At 47.4% G+C, this 20,345-nt stretch overlaps 1 protein-coding gene across 2 annotated transcripts; it reads right to left on the reverse strand.

Moving 5' to 3' along the window:
• Nucleotides 1-473: 473 nt before the first annotated feature.
• On the reverse strand, nt 474-20,328 carry DCLRE1A (DNA cross-link repair 1A). 2 transcript variants are annotated; one of them, XM_075534271.1, is made up of 11 exons: nt 20,090-20,328; nt 19,163-19,561; nt 18,511-19,068; nt 15,003-16,805; nt 11,532-11,665; nt 10,342-10,460; nt 8,639-8,779; nt 6,664-6,809; nt 5,578-5,732; nt 1,791-1,932; nt 474-1,060 (listed from the first exon to the last, which is right to left on the reverse strand). In XM_075534271.1, exons 3-11 carry the CDS (start codon nt 18,989-18,991, stop codon nt 900-902), a joined length of 3,282 nt encoding a protein of 1,093 aa, XP_075390386.1. In that variant the 5' UTR covers nt 18,992-19,068; nt 19,163-19,561; nt 20,090-20,328; the 3' UTR covers nt 474-899. The 2 variants fall into 2 exon arrangements, with proteins under 2 accessions (XP_075390386.1, XP_075390385.1); XM_075534270.1 differs by having other exon boundaries at nt 18,511-19,561.
• Between the last annotated feature and the right edge of the window lie 17 nt (nt 20,329-20,345).

The following is a 20,345-nucleotide window of genomic DNA, read 5'->3' on the forward strand; positions in this document are numbered from 1 at the left end:
CGTTGGAAGGGGATCACAGTGGGATACAACCACCTCACTCTGGTCACAGCCCTGATTCAATGCAAGAGTTTCCCAGGGTGTGTGACCCAAACCATCTTTTATCTTACAAGCAATTAAAAACAGAGATGAGCAACTTCAGAAAGGGGCCCGTTGCCACCAAGAGAGAAGAACCACCAACAGCCCAGTGTGTACTCGGACCCAGGGTCCCTGTGTGGGAGCCGCCTAGACCCAGGTGAAGCTTGATGCCAAGATATCTGTGTATCTCCAGAGAATGCTGGGCCTGCAGACACTGAAAGGAGACAAAGACCGTCCCCCAGAGCCACCAGAAAGAAAAGGCTTTCCCTTTCAGCTGGCCCTGTGAAGTCATCATTCTGACCTCAGCAGACTGAGGACACATATGTTCAAGTCATTCACTGGTATTTCCGTGACAGCAGCACTAAACAACCAGGGCAGACAGACACCCAAATGACACTAGGATTTGTTTTTTATTTATATATATATTTCATATAAAATTTTAGCTCATAAACTATGCCCCATATAAAATAATGTTAATGATCCATGATAACATTTATTTGCTGCTTTCAGCCTAGTTTACCTGTGATCATAAACCCTGCTGGTCTCTGGACCTGCTTTTGTTGCCTTCTTAAAAGCTGATGTGGAGCATAACTGCCCCATAGGGATGGGTCAACTCCTAAGGACGGCAGGGAGACCCAGTCTCAAGGACCGCTGGCCATGCTGACAGGCACCCAGCATCATAAGGATGCTAGTCCAAGGTTAATGAATGACCTTCATCAGGTTAGTCACCTGAAGGGAAAACCCCTTTCAGACAGGTGGAGATCTTAGTCCTACCACATGGCAGGTGCAGCGGCTTCCTTCCTCCTCGGTGCTGGGTGGTCTCATTAAAACCCAGCTTCTCGCCTCCACTCTCTGAAATGCTGGTCCATGGCACCCCTGCTTCTCACGGTGCCGACATGGACGGTCGGGACGATTTTCTTGGGTTTCAGCCACTGGACAAAGCGCTTCATTTCGAGGTAGCTGCTGTGCTCGCTGTAAGGGATTCCTGTAACACAGAAGGCGGGCTGCTACGACACGCATTTCTAGACAGTCCTGTGCATTACTCTTCCTTCTTCTCCCCGGTGGGCCCTCAGGACAATCACGGGGAGGGAGAAGAACACAGTGTGGGGGGTGGGGAGCAGGCAGGCCTTGGTTCCCGGCGACACTAGGCGGACTCCACCCAAAGCATGTGTCGCGCTCACAAAAGCACGCACAAGGCTACGGAGAGCCGACCTCCTCTGCTTCATCGTCACCGAAAGTCACGTTATCGTAAAGAAAGGGAAGCAGAGTCCTCGGAGGTTAACAGGAAGTCACTGGTCTAGTGACAGCCCAGAAATGTGTCACCAAGCCACCACTGTCAAAAAGCTGGTAAGCTACCATCTGCAGGCGGTGGTAAACCTTGCCGGAGAGATGAAAAAATTGCCATCGTCTGTCTCTCTTGCCCTTAACCACATCAACCTCGGCGTCTTCCGCCTCCCAATCTTGCAGCCGTCTAGACTTGCCGTATGCAACCGCAGGGCCTCTTTCAAGCCTTCTACCACTGCCTGCACCTGCTGATAATCACACAGGGAAAGATCTGCACCGGCCATGTTCATCCCAGCCGAGAGCTTTTTGGAAGTAAACGCTTCGATTGCTAAAGGGCCTCTCGCGCCTCTTTTCCTTGGCCCTTAACTCTCCCGGCTCTGAAACAAAATGCCACGGCACGCATGAAGGACGAGAGAAGGTCATAATGGTACCGTAGATCGAAATGTTCCCTCTGGTCTGGGGCGCGATATCGGCGGTCCCGGTGAGGTTGTTGGAATGTGTCCATCCTGTAGGTCGGAAGGCCAAGATCTGGTTGTGTTTCCCACCGCACGCCTTCAAGTGTTTCTGTAAGCCCTATTGGGTAAGAATCGCATCGTGATTTAAGGGCTCTGGGGAAGCAGAGCGAGTGATCGGTGACTTTACACTGGCACAGCCAGGGGGAATTCCCACTCGAGCCGTGAGACCACCTGGTGCCATGTTTCTGAAGAAAATAAAATCATCGGAGGAAAAAACCAAAAACGCCTCCCCTTTATCTGAAATGAAACGAGCTTAAGAACAGCCTGACAAAGTAGGGGAAGTGCTTTTAAACTTCCATCGTTATATGTGAATGAGCCCCCCCACCCCCCCCCACCCCCGAGACCAGGCTCCCTCCCGACTCACAGCGCCCCCAAGGAGGGTGCAGACAGCCGGGGGTTTCCCGAGACTGATCGTTACGGGCGGAGGAAGCCTGCTCTCTCCAGGGGATAACGTAGACATTTACAAGTAAAGCAAATGTGCTTGTTCCATCGCCAAATCCCACTACACCGAACATGAACATCACACTGATAAATATCCATGCCTCCATGCCGACAGGGGACTGACAGGCTGCGCCCAGCACCTTTATAAAAGCGGCAGGACACGCAGTGCAGGTGAACATTCTACAGATGCCTGGGAACATGCCTCTCGGGGGTGTGCCCCTCCCCATCTTTTGAGACAGATCAGTGGAAGTTACAAACTTCTCACGCTGCAGTCACTGGAAGCCGTGTGCTTTCCTTCATGGATCTTGAGCACAAGAGAACTTCCCTAAAGCCATCATCAACGAGTCATTTGATCAAGTGCTCTTAGAAACCCGCTGGCTACATGGCTGGGAGGTAAGGAGAACCCGTTACTGATGGGAGCAGGGACACACAGTCATAGCACTTGTGGTCCTCAAGACTGAAACCCAGAGTTCAGTGCAAATGTACAATAAAGGTATAATGTGAAAAGTAATTAAAAAGTAAAACTATGCTGTGTCTCCAGTTTTCCAAAATGTCTTTTTTCTTCCGTAATCGTACATACTTTGAAGTATGTACATTCTAGGAGATGCTGGCATGATTCTAAAATCCTCAAACTGCATCAGATCGACCTTTTTACAGCAATCTTCGGGCTTTCACTATGGAGTGATGGTGCTTATGTGCTGGGCTCCTGAGAAAAACCCGCGTTCCCTCCTGAGGAGCGTTTACTGTCTCAAAAATGCACAGGGGTCGCTGCGCGTCGGAGTGAGAGCTTGTAGTAGGAATTCCTATAAGTGGACTCCAAAGGCTTGCCCCGAATTTGTAGTTTTCCAAGTTTAAGACACGCCAGTATCAGTTCTCATGAGATGTGCACTTTTAAGAAACCTGATGTTTGGTAGAAAGCATCCCATCGCAATTTTCTTTTTCTAACTGATGAATAGTGTGAGGTTGAATATTTCTGTTTATGAAAAATCTACCTTTATTTCAGGAAGAAATAGTCCCTTGATTCCTCTCTCTACCAATTGACGTTTTATTAATTTGAAGTCAGGATAGGAACAGCTACCAAAAGTCATATTTCTGGCCCACTACTGGGCCCCAGCCCCACTGCCGAGTCTGCACACAAGGTTGAAACACTGCCGGATATCTGACTTTCAATTAAGAGCGACCTGGTTTTCTGGTTTGGGTCTTGGCTAGTTTAGGATCTAGCCCACATAATGTTACCTGCTTAAGCACTAAGCTTACTCCTTTTTTTTGGGCCCCTCCCTCCAAAGAGAAAAGGGGACCTGAGGTTTGCAGCAATTGCACGTGCCACGCTCCTGCTCATGCCCACTCGCCTCTGCAAACACTCGGGAGAACTGAGAGCGAGAGTTCTGCTTGGCAAGAGTCACATTAGAGTTAGCACCACAATGTCATTCACCTGCACCCCAAACAAAGCCAGGGCACATTGCTGTAAGCCACACCTAGGGAGAAGACTGCAAACGACTGCTAAAGGTCCACCAACCACCTCGGGAGAGCTACTCTCGTGAAGAATTTATGCAAAGTCACTTGGCTGACACCAAATCCTGTGTCAAATGAATCCTCTGTTACTGATAATGCATTTGTGAGAAAAATGCTTTCGGCATGTGGTATTCCCCATCTGCCAAATAATCATCTACAGCAAGATGGCTACAATGCTTTACCACATCCCCTCCGCCAGGGTTCCGGCAGGAGGGTGGCAGCTGTACGCGTACAGGATGTAGATGAACTCAAGTGTCCAGACGGACAGCGTGAACGGGATAGCCATCATTCCAGAGGCTTTCAAGCATCCTGTGGAAACTACAACAATTATATTTGGTTTACATTGTCACAGAAAGTCATTCGCTTTGATGCAATGGAACTATTTTGGGTTGCTAGCGACTTGGTGATAATTACTTACTAAAATACAGCCTGATGGCAACCCTCAGCTTCTGCTCCGTCTGTGTTTTGAAGATTAGGAAGCTTCAAGAATGTTATGAGTACCTGATCACTGGGATGGAGGAAAAGGGAAGGGCTAGTGACTGACAACCCTAGAAACAAAACAAGCTTAATGACTCGGGACCATTGCTTCTTCAAAGGCAGGAGTCTTCAAAACAAGACAAAACAAAGGGTTCAGAAGGAACAGTTCTTGGTGTCATTAAATCCAACATAAATTCCTGTATTGAAAAAAAAAACCACTATCTCTCAGTTTATAAGCTGCTTGATGATTTAATTCTTGGACAAGGTCGTACTGGTAAATCCACAAGCCTTAGAAGACAATGCACAATACAAAAAACAAAACACAAAGTCTCCAAGGGATGTAGGTGGGAGGAGATTGCTAGAGAGGAAGAGGTGGTCTCTTCCTGCTTACTGCGCAGACGCCCTCTGTGTTCCAGACCCTGCTCAGCGGCTTCATTTATTCCCTTTCCCATGTATCGCCACCGCCCCCCCCCCCGCCCCGCCACCTGCCCTATCAAAAGTCCCACCTCGTACCTTAAAACAAAGAAAGCCTCTACTGTGTGTCGTTCTCTGGTCAGCAATGCATCTGGCTCTTCTGCATAGCCATGCGCTATGCTTCTCCGCTGCCTCACCTCACACTTAATCTCTTTTTCCATTTTTTGGCTGCAAAATCTGTTTTATTTTTGGTTTATTTAAGTGTGTAACTCAGTGGTTTTTAGTATGCTCACAAAATTGGGTGTCTGTTAGGTTCAGAACATTTTCATCCCCAAAAGAAATGCTGTGCCTGTTAGCAGTCACTCCCCATGCTCTCTCCCCCCACCTGCTTCCTGTCTCCATGGACTGGCCTATTCCAGTCCTTTCATGTCAGTGGGATCACACGTATAAAAGGTGGCCTTTGGGCCTGGTTTCTTTCACTTAGCATGTATCCAAGGCTCATTCGTAGGGTAGATGTATTGATACTGCATTCCTTTCCAAGGCCGGACTCTATTCCATTGTATGGACATTCCACATTCTGCTTATCCATTCATTGGGTATTTGGGGGTGTGTGTACTTTTGGGGTAATAGTGTTGCTATGAGCATGCATGTATACGTTTTTGCTTTCATTTATTTTTGGCATGTGCCTAGGAGTGGATGGCTGGGTCATATAGTCACTCGATTATGTTCAATGTTTTGAGGAGCTGCTGATCTGTCGTCCAGAGCAGCTGTACCGTTATATAACCCCACCAGCCAGGAGCGAGGGTCCCAGCTGCTCCATAGCCTCACCTTGCTGTTGTCTGTCCTCTGGAACACTTACCTTAAAATTAATTTGCATCATTGGTAAAAGGTGAACCAAGGCACTACCCATGTCTGTCGTAATGAGGGAATTCATGTCGGGGATGTTGAGACACCGTAAGGTTGCATACTTTTCTTGGGACATGGCAACTTTTGAACCCAAAACATCAGCAATGGCTGTAGGCAGAGGAAAAGATTAAAAACAGTAAAATTTTAGATTATGGGGGGGGCGGGGAACATAATGAAGTGATAGCATATAAGACAGTCCTACTGGACATTTCAGGAAGGCTAGATAATTCTGTTGGTAAACCGTGTGGAATAAATTGTGAGGATGGCAGAGTTTATTTTCTTAGGGCCTGCTATTTAAAACCTGTAAACGAGACAAGGAAGGGAGTAGATCAAGGGACAGTACCAAATGTGGAGGAGTGAAAACTCTGGCTTTACCATTTGGGATCTTAATGCCTGACATTTATAGACCTGAAGATGAAGATGTTGCTGCGGCTGTGTGTGCCATTCAGTCGCACGATTCCAACCGAGAGCAGCCCTCCAGGACAGGGGAGGCCTGCCCCAGCCCGCTGAGGCTGCAGTCCGCACACGAGCAGCATGCGAGGTCTGTGCTCCTGCAGTCACTCGTGGGCTCAACCCGCCCAGCCTTCCGTTTGCAGCCGCCACTAACCATTGCGCCACTAGGGCTCCTGAGAGGGTTTCAGAAGCAGAAAGGAAAGCATCTTGCAAAAGAGTACCACCCCCTATGCAAATTATACACTTCTAGAAATCAGAACGAAACAATTATAACTGCTTTCTTAAATAATCACCTGATGGCTAGCCTCAAAGAGCACAGCAGCACAATATGCAGTACGCATCTGCCGCAGCCCAATAAAATATACTACTGTGTGAACGCTTGCTCTCTAAGCAGCTCGTAGACAAATCACCAAACACACTCATCAAACGTCTGCACGCATCACACGCTCCTAAAATGTCCTTTGACTTCAGAGATGATACCGAGTCATTTCAGAAAATATCAATCGCAAGAGGAGAGACTTCTCTACGCAAAGAGAACGTGATCGTTATAATATATTAATGCAAATTAGATTCGGCTACCACTCACCGAGGAAGACTTTCTCTTTTCCAATAGAGTAAGTGCCACAGACAACAAGGACACGTGGGTTTAGAGTGACAGCCTCAAAGGCAGTGTTGATGGCGAACTGGATAACCTCTTGCTGGGATGGGAAGGAGTACTCTGGACTGCAGTACCTGTAATGGAGAAGCGAGGCCCTGACTAAGCGCAGCGGCAAGAAAGCCATGAAAGCAGTGAGCTGGATGCTATGTTAGGAGAGATGCTCCGAACAAAATTATACACATAGCAGTATAAGACATGAGAAGGCTTCAAAAGGTTTGGAATTATGGAAAAATGGAATTAGGAGATCATGGAATTTTTCCATGAACTTTTTAAAGCCCCTTAACAGCACTACAGTTTACTTATGCCTGTGGCTAAACTATGTGTTATAGCTAGTGATCATTTCTGATGGAATTTAATGTTTTCATTATACGTCTTTCATTAAACCTCTTCTAGCGCCTTGCTATACTAAGTTTTTTTGGAAAATACTTTTCCTTCAAAGAATACTTTCAGTCATTCAACTATTTTAAAAATGACCTTATCCAATGTCAATGTGCTGTTTTTTTCTAAAAAAAACACACAAACTAATCCTTCTCATTATCAAAGAAAATACCACTGATAGGATTGCATTTGGACTGAAGAATTCTGCTTAACTGATTGCAATAATGAAATAAAATGTGAACTAAATGAAGTAGTTTCATATCAGACAGCTAATTTTCACATGGCTGATATTTGCTAAGAGAAAATATTTTTACGTCGACATGTAAAGAATACAGCAGTTCCATCTCAAGCAACAACACCCAGTGGAAAAATCACTGGAAGAGCACTAAGTATCTAGCTACTGGATGAGGAGACGGCAAACATGTTGCTGAAAAATTGTACCATCTTTTAATTCCATTGCTCCATAAGCTTTAGGAGACGTCTTGGACATACAGAGGACAGAAATCATGCCATATTTCACTAAAAAGTCATAAAATAGAGCATGCCAAGCATTTCAAAAATATTTTTTTAGGGAAATGGGGCACTAAAAACGAGTATGAGAAAGAATAAAATATTCCAATTAGTGATGACTGCACAATTTTCCTTAACATGTTGACACTATTGAATTATATGATACATCAATAAAACTGTTAACTTTTTAAAAACTGGTTTGTGTTGGTTAACAGTCAAAAACGGAAAGAAAAACAATTGGTTCTCTGTAAAAATCCATTGAGAAATGTAGACGCCTATGTAGAATGAAACTAAGCAACAATTTCTTTTTACTTATTTTCTTAATTGATCTCATACTTGAATCTTATCTATGAGCGGAAAGGAGAACTGTAGTATCAGAAACTGGATGTGGAAAGATCACATACTTATTAGACTATGTTGTTCATGCTTCTCCTTGAAACAGTTTCCATAACCTCTACCTGAAGATAGGCGTTGAAATAAAGTGAAAACATGCTAGCAGATGGCTTCACATCTGTTTGTGACATCAAGCGGCATCTGCTCCTGGTGGCCCGGCCGGTGGACAGCATACGGAAACCCTGCCCGGGCGGCACCAGCCTCACGATTGGTGGTTGCGAGCCCACTGTTGCAGCCCCTGGACCATCTCTCAAGAGTCCTCCTCTCTTTCCCTGCCCTCTACTCTGCCAGGCATGATGTCCCTTTTGGCACGTACAAAGTGCCTTTTTGAGAGAAGAACAAATGTAACTTTGAATTCCCAGAAACAGAAGCACACGTGGTTTGTTTTCTTTTCATAATCATGCTTATAGGTTTCGTAGCTATTTCCTGAATCTTGTTCCAGATTTCTTCTTCACCTCAGTACCAAGATTCTCACAGAAAAATTACCAAGAATATTCTGCTGCATCCAGTGAAGATCTGTAATTCCAAATGGCCTGTAAGCAAGACCTTCTTAAAACAGCCGTAATTTAAACAGCCAATATCGTGCGTGGGAAAAGGCACACACAAACAATGCCCCTCTTACGTTGTGTCCAAGTACAGCGTGTGGACTCTCAGGCCGGCCAGCAGAGAACGCTCCATGGTGGGGTCAGCTCTGAAGTCTCCGGTGTGCAGAGTGACCGTCCCATTGGGAAGATAAAAAAGGACCATGACAGCACCTGGGCAGCTGAACACAAACATTCTAAGAAGTCGTCCTCACACACACAGCACCCGCGGGACAAATACAGCTGCTTCACTATCGCCAACGGGACACCCAGCATTAGCTGACCACAGTGACATGGCATCGCACCACGGAGGGGACATGGTACCCCACCTGAAGGCAACTTCCATCACTGAACAAATGGGGTGGAGCAGGAAAAGCAGTCAGCAGGCCTCGGCTGCTCAAAGCTGTACGGTCCTTAGAAAGGCTTGGTGTTGGGTCGGGACTGGCTCTCGGGAATTGACCCGAGCCTTAGGGATGTTCCGTCGACTAGACGTGCCTGGCCATGCCCGAGGTCTTGGGCCACGTGGCTCCATCAACTTCACCTTTGGTGATCTGGAGTCTGAGCAGCTCAGCTCCATACCTATGAAACACCCCCCGTAAAAGCCCTCGAGACGGAGGTCTGGCTGAGCCTTCTTAGTGAGTACCACTCTGCATGTGTGGCCACAGCTCATTGTTGGGAGCACTGGGCAGGTGTTGGTCTCAGACAGGTGCCCTGGTTGTGTAGTGAGTACACAGGGGGCCACACTTAGGGGGCTGCTAAGCACGAGGCTGGCATGGCAGGGGTCAAACCCACCAGTCCCTCCTGAAAGATGAGGCTGGCTGCTCCTGAAAGATTTCTCGCCTCAGATGCCCTAAGGATCAACCCTACTATGCTCTATTGTGTCCTATACCCCAAGGATCAACCCTACTATGCTCTATTGTGTCCTATACGATTGCTCTGAGAGAGGTGGGGCTTGGGGTTAGTATTAAAATCCTGACGGATTTATCTTAAAGAAAAAACAAGCCAACAAATAAACCCTCTAACTTCTTATATGGACTATAGGCTGCTCATTTATGCAAATGATAGTATCTTAAGATATGATATTATCTTATGATGTGTTATCATAAGACAAGAGAAAGTTATCTTATGAAGCCTAGGAGCAAAACCATGCTACAGTGTTTTGCTTTTTGGTTTTGTAAGTGGGGTCTCATGTCAAGCCAAGTAACCTACACTGGATACAAAGATTAAATGAGTTAATGTTCAGAGGTGGTCGCTCCATTTTATCTCTGTCATCAAATGAAAAAACAAACAAACAAAACAACCAACTCGCTACTATCAAGTTGATCCCAACTCACAGTGACCCCACAGACAGGACAAGGCAGCATGGCGCCCGTGGTTTCTGAGACACATCCTCTGCTTAAGCAATGAGGAGCGTCAAAGCACATTAAAAACCCAAAAGCCAAACTCACTGCCATCGAGTCCATGACCACTCCTAGTGACCCTGTAGGACAGGGCACAACTGCCCGTGACGTTCTGAGCCTGTAACTCTTTATGGGAGTAGAAACCCCCATCTTTCTCCCTCAGAGTGACCGGTGGTTTAGAACTGGGGACCTTGCAGATTGCAGCCCAACTCATAACCACTACGTGACCAGGACTCCCAAGCACCCTTATCATTAAACAAGAATTTAAGTAAATATGTAGTGTTTTTGTCCCTTCTGAGGATTTTAAAAACATAGGCCATTACTAAGGTAACTCTGACACTTACTGATTGGCGTCAAGCAAAACAACTTTAACACCATTCACTACACATTCCGTGTCCATTGGCAATGGATGGATGTATTGTTCTTGCACATGAAGCTTGCTCTTCAGCAGATTGCCGGTTATCTACAAGAAAGGATGAATGGTGACAGTGAGACCCTGAAGGGATACTTTCACCTAATCTCTGGTTTAGAGTCCAAAGTCTCTTCATCGTCTCATCCTTCTGTTAGCTTCAAGTACATCTGCCCAAACGTTCGGCTGGTGACCTGCCTGATGTGACTGTATCACGACTCTGCTGAAAAACCCCCATGGGTTCTCCCTTCCCTGTCAGAGCCTGACACCGAGGCCCACTGTGATCTGACCCCTGCCCACTTCTCGGCGAACCCGTCTGACGTCCCTGAAATGCCTGCAGCAGGCAGGTGTGCTCCTAAGCTGTCTATGCCTCCGCACAATCTCTACTGTCTGCCCGGAATGTCTCTCCTTCCTCTGCAGCTTCTGGAATCAGGGCATGCATTCATATCCCACCTGTCCTTCTGTGGTCTGGGACATGCCGCGGCACCTCTTCAGACTTCCGCTGCTTCATTAGTGGTTCCACAGTGTATCCACGATGAAATCAGATTCTAGCGAAAGGCCCTCAAATGCTCACGTTTAGTGCTCTGTGCAAGGTTTTCCCATGAAACTGTCTTTAATCTTAGTCCTGGACAGAGGAAGGAGCTGCTTCCTCCCCTCCCTAGGCATTCTAATGGTTTGACCATCACAGTTCCATTGTGCAGGTGCTCAGGGCTGTTTCCCCTGGAAGCTGGATGGACTTCAAAAAGGCTCGTGGAAACATGGAATTAAAAAGCTCAGGGCACTTTCCCACAACCGTCTGATGCTGCTTCGTGTCCTTCCGGGAGCTGGATCTTTTGCCCTGTGTATCTTCTTAGGTGCCCAGTAAATGTCTGCTGAATGAACCTTGCATCTCATGAGCAGTTAATGTTATTTCCACGTTAAAAAAGCATGTTTGCTTTTTAAAAAAATCCATTATAATTGGTGACATAAACACTAGACATTAAAACTAGAGCCTCAATTTGTTATGTTTCCCGGCAACGTTTCTAGTAGAATGCTAGCTCTTACGATTATATCCTGTTTTTCAACTAAGTTGCTTAAGATTGCTTTGTGGTCTCCAAAGTCAGAGTTTCTGAGAGGAAAACTTACCTGACTGCAGTACACGGGAGCGGTGAATTTTTTAGACAAGCCGGAGTAATGATCTGAATGGAAATGTGTGAGGAAGTAGGCGGTGCAGCCTTCAATCAACCCGTACTGAAAGGCATCCACCGTAAAGCCAGTTCCTGTAGCGGAAATACAAACTTGGCAGGTGAGCTTACAGAGCAGAGGTGTTCCACTTACTGTACAGCGTGAGCCTGCTAACCCTCCTGTGCTTCCTTCCCAACTTACCTTTCCAACACCGGAAACACTGCCACTACACAAACTCTGGAAACTGAGATGCTTGAGAGGAGGGGAAGTCTTATAGGTTTCTATGTAGTGCCTCAGAATAGAGCTTTCTTTATAAATAACTGCACCAAATCATTATAATAAGATACAACCAGTGATCTGCTTATTTGCTTTACCTAATACTTCTGTGATACTTTCCCACTCACGGCCACTGAGAGGACTATGGCTCATAGGGAGCCAGCCATACATGGCAGAAGATAACTGTTCCTTTGGATTTACAGGACTGTGAATTAAAAAAAATCGTTTTATTGGGGGTTTGTACAACTCTTATCACAATCCATACATACATCTATCCTGTCAAGCACATTTGTACATTCGTTGCCATCATCATTCTCAAAACATTTGCTTTCTACTTGAGTCCGTGGTATCAGCTCATTTTTCCCTTCCCTCCCCGTCCCTCAGGAACCCTTGATAATTTAAAAATTATTATTATGTCATGCCTTACACTGTCCGACATCTCTCTTCACCCACTTTTCTGTTGTCCGTCCCCCAGTGCAGGGGTTATATGTAGATCCGTGTGATCGGTTCCTCCTTTCTACCCCACCTTCCCTCCACCCTCCCAGTATTGCCAGTCTCACCACTGGTCCGGAGAGGTTCATTTGTCCTGGATTCCCAGTGTTTCCAGTTCCTATCTGTACCAGTGTACATCCTCTGGTCTAGCCGGATTTGTAAGGTAGAATTGGGATCGTGATATTGGGAGAAAGGGGGCGGGAAGCATTTAAGAACTAGACGGAAGTTGTATGTTTCATCATTGCTACATTGCACCGTGACTGGCTCGTCTCCTCCCCACAACCCTTCTCTAAAGGGATGTCCAATTGCCTGCAGATGTGCTTTGGGTCTCCACGCCGCAATCCCCCTCATTCACAATGCTAGGATTCTTTGTTCTGGGTCTTTGTTGCCTGATACCTGATCCCATGGACACCTCATGATCGCACAGGCTGGTGTGCTTCTTCCATGTGGGCTTTGTTGCTTCTCAGCTAGATGGCCGCTTGTTTATCGTCAAGCCTTTAAGACGCCAGCTGCTATATCTTTTGATAGCCAGGCACCATCAGCTTTCTTCACCACATTTCCCTATGCACTCACTTTGTCTTCAGTGATTGTGTTGGGAAGGTGAGCATCATGGAATGCCAGTTTAATAGAACAAAGTGTTCTTGCATTGAGGGAGTACTCGAGTGGAGGCCCAATGTCCACCAACTACCTTAATACTAAATCTATAAATATATGCACATAGATCGATCCCCATCATATGTAAATATATTTATATATGTACATGCCTGTATTTAGACCTTTATAAATGCCCTGTGCCTTCTAGTTCTTTCCTCTATTTCCTTTCCTCTTGTCCCACTATCAAGCTCAGCCTTCATTTGGGTTTCAGTAATTCCTCTTGGTTACACTGCCCTTGATCAAGCCCTACCAGGACTTCTACACCCTCCTCACCACCGACTTTGAATCACTTGTTCCCTTGTCCTTGGGTGTGTTCATACCTATTTCCTCCCCCAATCATCGGTCCCATTGTTTTCTCCTCCAGATTGTTTATCCCGCCTATCTTATCTAGATAGACTTCCAGAGAGAATAATATGCACAGAAGCAAGAGAGCAAAACAAAGCAACAAAAGAAAACAACAACAAAACAATGATAAAAAAAGAGAAAGGCCTGTAAATAGTTCAATATCTGTTTGTTGACCTTTAGGAGTATTTTCTGGTTGAGTCTGATGGGGTGCCATGCCCTGGCCCCAAAGTCTATTTTTGGTACTCCTTTGGGACTTCCTTGCTCTGCTCCCCTTGCTGTTCGCGTGCACGCCCTTCAGGCTGTGAATTTTTACAGAAGCAACTAGCCTTGCCTCTCTCACAAAGTAGCTGGTGGGTTTGAAATGCCAACCTGGTCATTAGCAGCGCAGTGCTTAGTCCATGGTGCCACAAGGGCTCCTTGCCATGATGCTTCCTTCCCCTCTGAAGTGCTTGCTTCTGCAATAACTAGCAAAAGGACAATGTGAACTTTCTTCTAAGGCATGAATTCTCCATGGGATTGATGCAAACAGAAAGCAGAGGGTTGAGGACCAAAACAATTGTAGATGACAATGGTTTGTGGCCCACCCAAAACAGGCCTCAGTATACTAAGAACCCGTCTATCTGTAGTATTTCCTTTTCTTTTTAATTTCATGGGGGTGGAGGGAGCGGCACTGAGTGCCACTGGCTCCTTGGAGAAACAATTGTAAGGAATATTGATAAGCACTGTTCTATAGATGGAGCCGTGGTAGCCTAGCAGTTACATTGGGCAGTAGTTTGAAACTACCCGCTGCTCTTTGGGAGAAAACTGAGGCTTTCTTCTCCTGAAAAAAGTTACAGTCTCGGAAACCCACAGGGGCAGTTCTACACGGTCCTAGAGGGCTGCTCTGAGGTAGCCCTGACTCGGTGGCAGTGAGAAACGTGTTTCTGACATGAACGAGGCTTGCCAACATGTGTGAGGCCAGCTCTGGGCTCACCTAACAAACATCATGGTCATCAAAACCACCATCAAAAGCAAAGCTGGTATTTGTTGTATCTGAATTCTCCTTTCTAGATAAACATTTTGGATAGACCGGGAACATCAGGTTGTAAGCCTTTTTACGAATCTTTCTGAAGCCAAATAGATTTTGCCTCTTTTGTTTTAAAGGCTTTTCAGAAGAGTTATTGGCTCCTTCAAAAACACAATTCATTTCATCGATGATCTCTTCTACTAAGTTACCCTAGAAATGATATGATTTGAAAAAGAGCCGAAAAACCTAGTTCTCATGTGGCCTTCAAAGGCTTGGCATTACGGGTGGTACGACCTGCGGCTTTCCCTCGGCGGAGCTTCTCCAGTTTGTGCGTCTCACAGGGCACCGGGGAAGCCTTTTATCCCAGTTGCTAACAGTGCGTTCTCTTTTCATATTACGCTGCACTTGCCAGCTCTTACTAACCTTGGCGTGATTTTTAATATCCACCTAATGAGTTTCTTATATGGGGAGCATGCTTAATAAAAGTTTGAATTGAATGGAACGGAAGACACACTGGGGGTTGGGAGAATGTGTTAGAGGCCCAGGCAGTACACACCCTCCCCACCCCCCCCACCCCCACCCCCACAACCCGGACAAAAAGCAGAAGAGCGAAGCGGTGTGTTTTTGTAAATGTACGCGGCACTGATCGGTCCACTTACCAGGAATTTGCTTATAGAACGGACACTGCCTTTTCCGTAGTCCTTCTGCATTAGGGAACTCTGCGGCTGCTGGGGGCCGCCTGGGCAGCCCACCGCCACGGCCTTTACTGACGTTGACCGGCCCAGACTCTGTCTTGCTGATGTGCTCTGGCTTCCCAGATGCGCCTTCTGGCAGTGCACTTGACTTTCTGCACCTCTTTCGTTGACGTTGTACCCCCTGACTAGAAAGCTCCACAGGGCGCTGACTCTGTGTTAAGCTCTTTGCATCAGCTTCTACATCACTTAAAGAGGTCTCTGCTTTCCGCTTGCACCGCAGGGCCTTCTTCTCCTTAGGGCTCACAGCCGGACTGGACCGAGCCTTCTTCTCCTTAGGGCTCACAGCCGGATTGGACCGAGCCTTCTTCTCCTTAGGGCTCACAGCCGGACTGGACCGAGCCTTCTTCTCCTTAGGGCTCACAGCTGGACTGGACCGAGCCTTCTTCTCCTTAGGGCTCACAGCCGGATTGGATCGAGCCTTCTTCTCCTTAGGGCTCACAGCCGGATTGGATCGAGCCTTCTTCTCCTTAGGGCTCACAGCTGGACTGGAATTGGCCCCTTTCAATGCGTTTTCCTCTGGCAATGTCTCCTCTTTCCTCTTGGGTGGCAGTCCAAAGTACACACCTATGTCCATTTGTTTCATTGCCTTGTTAGAATGCCTTGCATTGCCCTCGGGACCAGATGGCCCTGCTTTCCCGGGCGTAGCAGCAGGAGGCGTGCTAGGAAAAGGCTCTGAGTTCAAGCCAGAACTGTTTCTCTCCAGCACACCACAGAAACGGAGATTTGAATGATTGGTGGCATAGGCGTCCTCACTTGGTAATTCGATGGTTTTACCTTGGCTTAGACGGAAAGCAAGATGCTTTTCTCCCTGGGTTTTAAAGGGGTTTAACACTTGACTTTCAAGTAACGGAAAAGAAACTTGACGGTGAACAGCTGATCTTTCAGTGGCCTGCTGCCGGTCCTTGGCTCGAGGGTAGGGGGAGTCTTGGGTGGCAGCCCGGGCTGACGCAGGTGTGAACATCATAAAGCAGTCCCCCATGTCGACCGGCCGGTCACGGGGCCCGGCACGCTCACCGTCTTGGGGAAGCAGCTGAGAGAGATTGGTGAGGGTGTGGTAGTTATACAGGTCTTCCTCGTCCTGGGACTGGCTGAAGAAGCTGCTCTCTTGCTGGAGCTGCAGCGGGCCTCCGTGGAGTCCATTGAACCAAGATCGATGGTGCTCGTCTAGGCCGCCAGCTTTGGGGCTTTCGGTGGAAAACAGGTCCTGCTGTGAATCCTCCAGCTCTTCATCGCTCTGAAGTGGCGAATAGGAGATTTCGCAGTTGCTCCCGTCCTTGTCTGGCCGGGGCGGGTGCAGGGGCTGGGGGCTGTCCGATTCTTCGTCGGCCAGAGGCAAAGCCACTCCCGGCAGTTTGTCATGAGGAACACACCCGGAAAATGTCAGAGCTCGCTGGGCCTTTAGGGAATTGGTAGAAACGGGAACCTTCTGGCTGGCTTGCGTGGCACTCTGCGGTTTTGTTCGACCCCTTGGCCCCAAAGAGGTTTCATCTGGGATGTCCTCCATTCCCTTCTCCTTTGGGGGCGCTCTTTCCTCAAGGCTGCCCAGGAAGCCCGAGGTCTTCGCGCTGGACCCAGTACACACGCCATGCGTTGTGGCTGTTGGGCTGCTCAAGCTGCTTCCTGCCCGGCTCTGAGCCAGCAGGAAGTGAGTGTACCTCTTGTAATGAGTGGGAATTGTGGAGGTACACAGAAGGCCATCCGGACACTCTGAAATGTTTAACAGAGAAGGTTAAACTGGAAACAATCTGTTCTCAACATTTTAGGGCTCAAACCTTTCCCGTTTTTCCTCTTTCCTATGTTACTCTCCCCTGCTCCCCCCCACAACCAGGCTTCTCCAAAAAAAGGACCCTCACCACCCCACCCCACCCCCACATTAGTATGAGAATACTTTCCAAGCAAGTGCTACTGGTTGACCCCATCCCTTTCATTAGGTCAGGGCTGCTCAAGCAATAAATGAGTAAAAACTGGTACAACCCCCCCAACTAAGGTTTCTTCTTAAAACTACTAAATTTGAACTTAAGCAACCAAGATTTAAGATCCCTGTCTTACGCAATTAGGTTCCATTCTGTCAATATTTAAATTGTACACGGTGAATGTTACCAATACTAACAATCAGATCCATCATCTTTGCAGCTGTCCACACACGGCCCTTTTGTGATTCTACAATTTGAAATTCGATGGACTAGGCTGGCTAATCAGCCCGTTCCTGTTGCTGTCCAGTTGGTTTGGACTCACGGCAACCCCAGTGTTATAGACCAGAAGCGCTCCAGCGGGTTTCCTGGGCCAGCAGCTTTAGGGGAGCAGGGAGCTGGGCCTTTTTTGTCTGCAGTGCAACTGCGTGGGCTGGCACCACCGCCTTTCGGGGGGTAGGCAAATATTCATTGTGTCACCCAAGGGACCTACGCTGGTTAATAGAAAAGCTTCAGTAATCTAAAAATCATTCCCCAGCCTATTGTGATGGAGAACCATTCTGTAAATCACCATGGCATAGCTCCACGGGTTAATGATCAGGTTATTATTATTTTTAATGATCCAAAAGAAAAGCTGTCATGTAAAATGAGAAAATGAAAACTGGACTGAAAGTTGCTTCCTAAAGGATTTGTGGCTGGGAGGTCCATCCAATAGAAGACTTTTTGGAGCTGACTTTATGTGAGGGATTTCCCTCTGAGGGGTCACCACGGGGCTCCAACTTCCACACCTGATAATCAAGCAACTTAAAAGGAAACTCAACTCGCCTTTGATAAGGTGGCTATATTTTTCTAGAAACAGCTAATTACTGCCAAGTGTTGGAAAATACAGAGTTCTTCTGTATCTTCACGTAGTAGTTGAAGTGGGCAACTAGAAGTCAATAAAATATTTTCAGAACCATCATTAACATGAAAGCACCCCCAAAATTATTTTCATTTTACTGAGTGCTGATGCTTCAACCGTCTATGTACGGCACGCAGGTCCACCTCACTTCACTGAACTGTCACTGTGCTTTGCCGATACTGCATCATATTTTACAAATTGCAGATTGGTGGTGACCCTGCTCAAGCGACCCTATGGGTACCATATTCCTAACAGCATGCGCTCACTTCCTGTCTCTGTGTCATATTGTAGTCATTCTCACAATATTTAAGATACTTTCAAGATTCCATTGCACACCATAGACTACAGTACCGTGTGAACATAACATGTGCACTGTGAATCAGAAAACTTCATGTCACTCACTTTGTTGTGGTGTTTACTTTATGGCAGCAGTCTGGATCTGAACTTACATATAGTATGTCCCTGACTCACTCACTCCCATCAGGTCCCCACCGACTCATGGCAACCCTATAGGACAGGGTAAAACTGCCCGAGAGTACACCGGGTGGCCACGGGTCAGGGTTGACTGGGCAGCAGCTGACACCCTTTTCTGTGATCTTACCTGTTTCTGAGACCTGAGGTGAATCCAAGCATTCAAAAACATGCCACCGAGGTGTTTGACCTAGCAATGAGGAAAAAGGCATCTGGCAATTGGGACAGTTGCCGTCATACACTGGGCGTATCTTTGGGGACACTTGTTTGTTTTTAGGAGCTCTGTGGTGCTTTGCTGGAGTGCCCGGCTTATCTTGAGATGCCTGACTATTCTCTGCACAACCTGACTCGGGACCAGAAGCTACAGAAGTCTGACTGGGTGCTTCTCCGTCGGATCCTTCCTCATCCTTGGCCTTCTCTTTCGCTTCCACTGTTCTTCCACTGTTCGGTGGTTTTTTATTTCCGTGTCGTTTCGCTTTCTGCTTCCCATCTGCTGCCTTTTCGCCTGAATTTGGACTGTTTTCAGGGCCATGATTCCGATGCACTGGCTTCAGTTTTCTTTTGGATTTGTATTCCCAGATCTCTTCTTCCAAAAAATCGTCGTCTAGCATGGCAAAATGGATGTCATTAAAGCAGCACTAATTGGGAGCCCATTTCTTGTCACAAGAATGTCCAACGGCTTACATTTCTGAGAAACGAACAAAAATTATCAGAATACCCAGTAGGCTGGCAAGAATTTAAAGTTATGGTGTGGAAGATATTGGCACAGACACACTTTATACCTGAGCATGCAGGTGGTTCTAGTTATTCCTCAATAAAAGTAAGAGAAGTTCCTCCCTGTGTGACGTAACTAGAACTTGATTCATAAAAGGCATCCATCATGCTTTGAAAAGTAGGCACTAATGGAAAGTATTGGTTCAACAGCTTAATCTGAGGACAAGCTTTCAGAACCCTACTTTTAGTTCTCAGTCAACTGCAGAATGGTCTGGATCTAAGCACAGTCCTCTGACAAATGTCCCAATCAGTAAGTGGTTACTTCGGCTTATAAGTGTTCTTAGAGAGGCGAGTGATCAGCCAAAAAAAAAATCCCACAAAAGCGGGAGCTCCCCTTCTGAGAGGGTCTTCCAACAGTTGGGTTTCCTGGGTCAGTCCAGCTTCTCCCACCGCCGGCAATGAACACACTGCACAGTGAACAAAAGTCAAATAAATATGTGAAGTCGTGCTTGCCCCTGTGGTCACACTCCTGGCGCCAGGCCATGGACGCGGGCCACCCTGAAGGTGAACGACCCACGCCTCAATATCGAGGTTCACCTGCCTGATGCCCCCCACCCGTCCTAATCTCTGGATGGTAGAGGCCTCCACCAGTGAGTGGGGTCTTAGCCAAGCTCCTTAAGGCCAGCCCCTTGAAGAGGAAAGGAGAAAAAAAAATCTAAAAACCGCAGCGCCCTCACCCCCCCTAACCACACAGGTCTTTAGGTTCCGAGGCGCACCCTGCGCGCCCTGGCCGCAGCCCACCCGCCACCTGCGCCCCAGCGGAGCGGATCCACGCTCCAGCTGTCCCCGCTCCGCCGGCCGGCTCCGGAGACGAGCTATTCGCGCCCGCACTTTCCACACTCTCCGGGCCGCAAACTCTGCCTGTGTGCAGAAGCCAAAGCCATCGGATCGTCCCTGCCAACTTTAAAAAATGCCTTCTTGAAGGACAGACTTACCCGCCTCTCCCTGCTCGCGTCTCGGCGGGAAGATAGTCCTACGGCCGGGCCCGTGTCGAATCGGCCGATCCTAATCTAAAGGCGGGAAGTCAAAAAGAAAATTCTGCCGCTATCGGTGACCTTGTAATACATTCTACGAGTTTGCTTAGGTGCTAACCGCGCTAGTTCCTCAGTGGGAGCTAGTGGCAGGGCTTCTGCGGTGTTTGTCCGCCGCGGGCCCTCAGGCTTCTTCGTGTCGAATCTGACACTGTGAACG

Source organism: Tenrec ecaudatus, chromosome 16 (assembly GCF_050624435.1).
Source record: "Tenrec ecaudatus isolate mTenEca1 chromosome 16, mTenEca1.hap1, whole genome shotgun sequence".
Classification (NCBI taxonomy): Eukaryota; Metazoa; Chordata; class Mammalia; order Afrosoricida; family Tenrecidae; genus Tenrec; species Tenrec ecaudatus.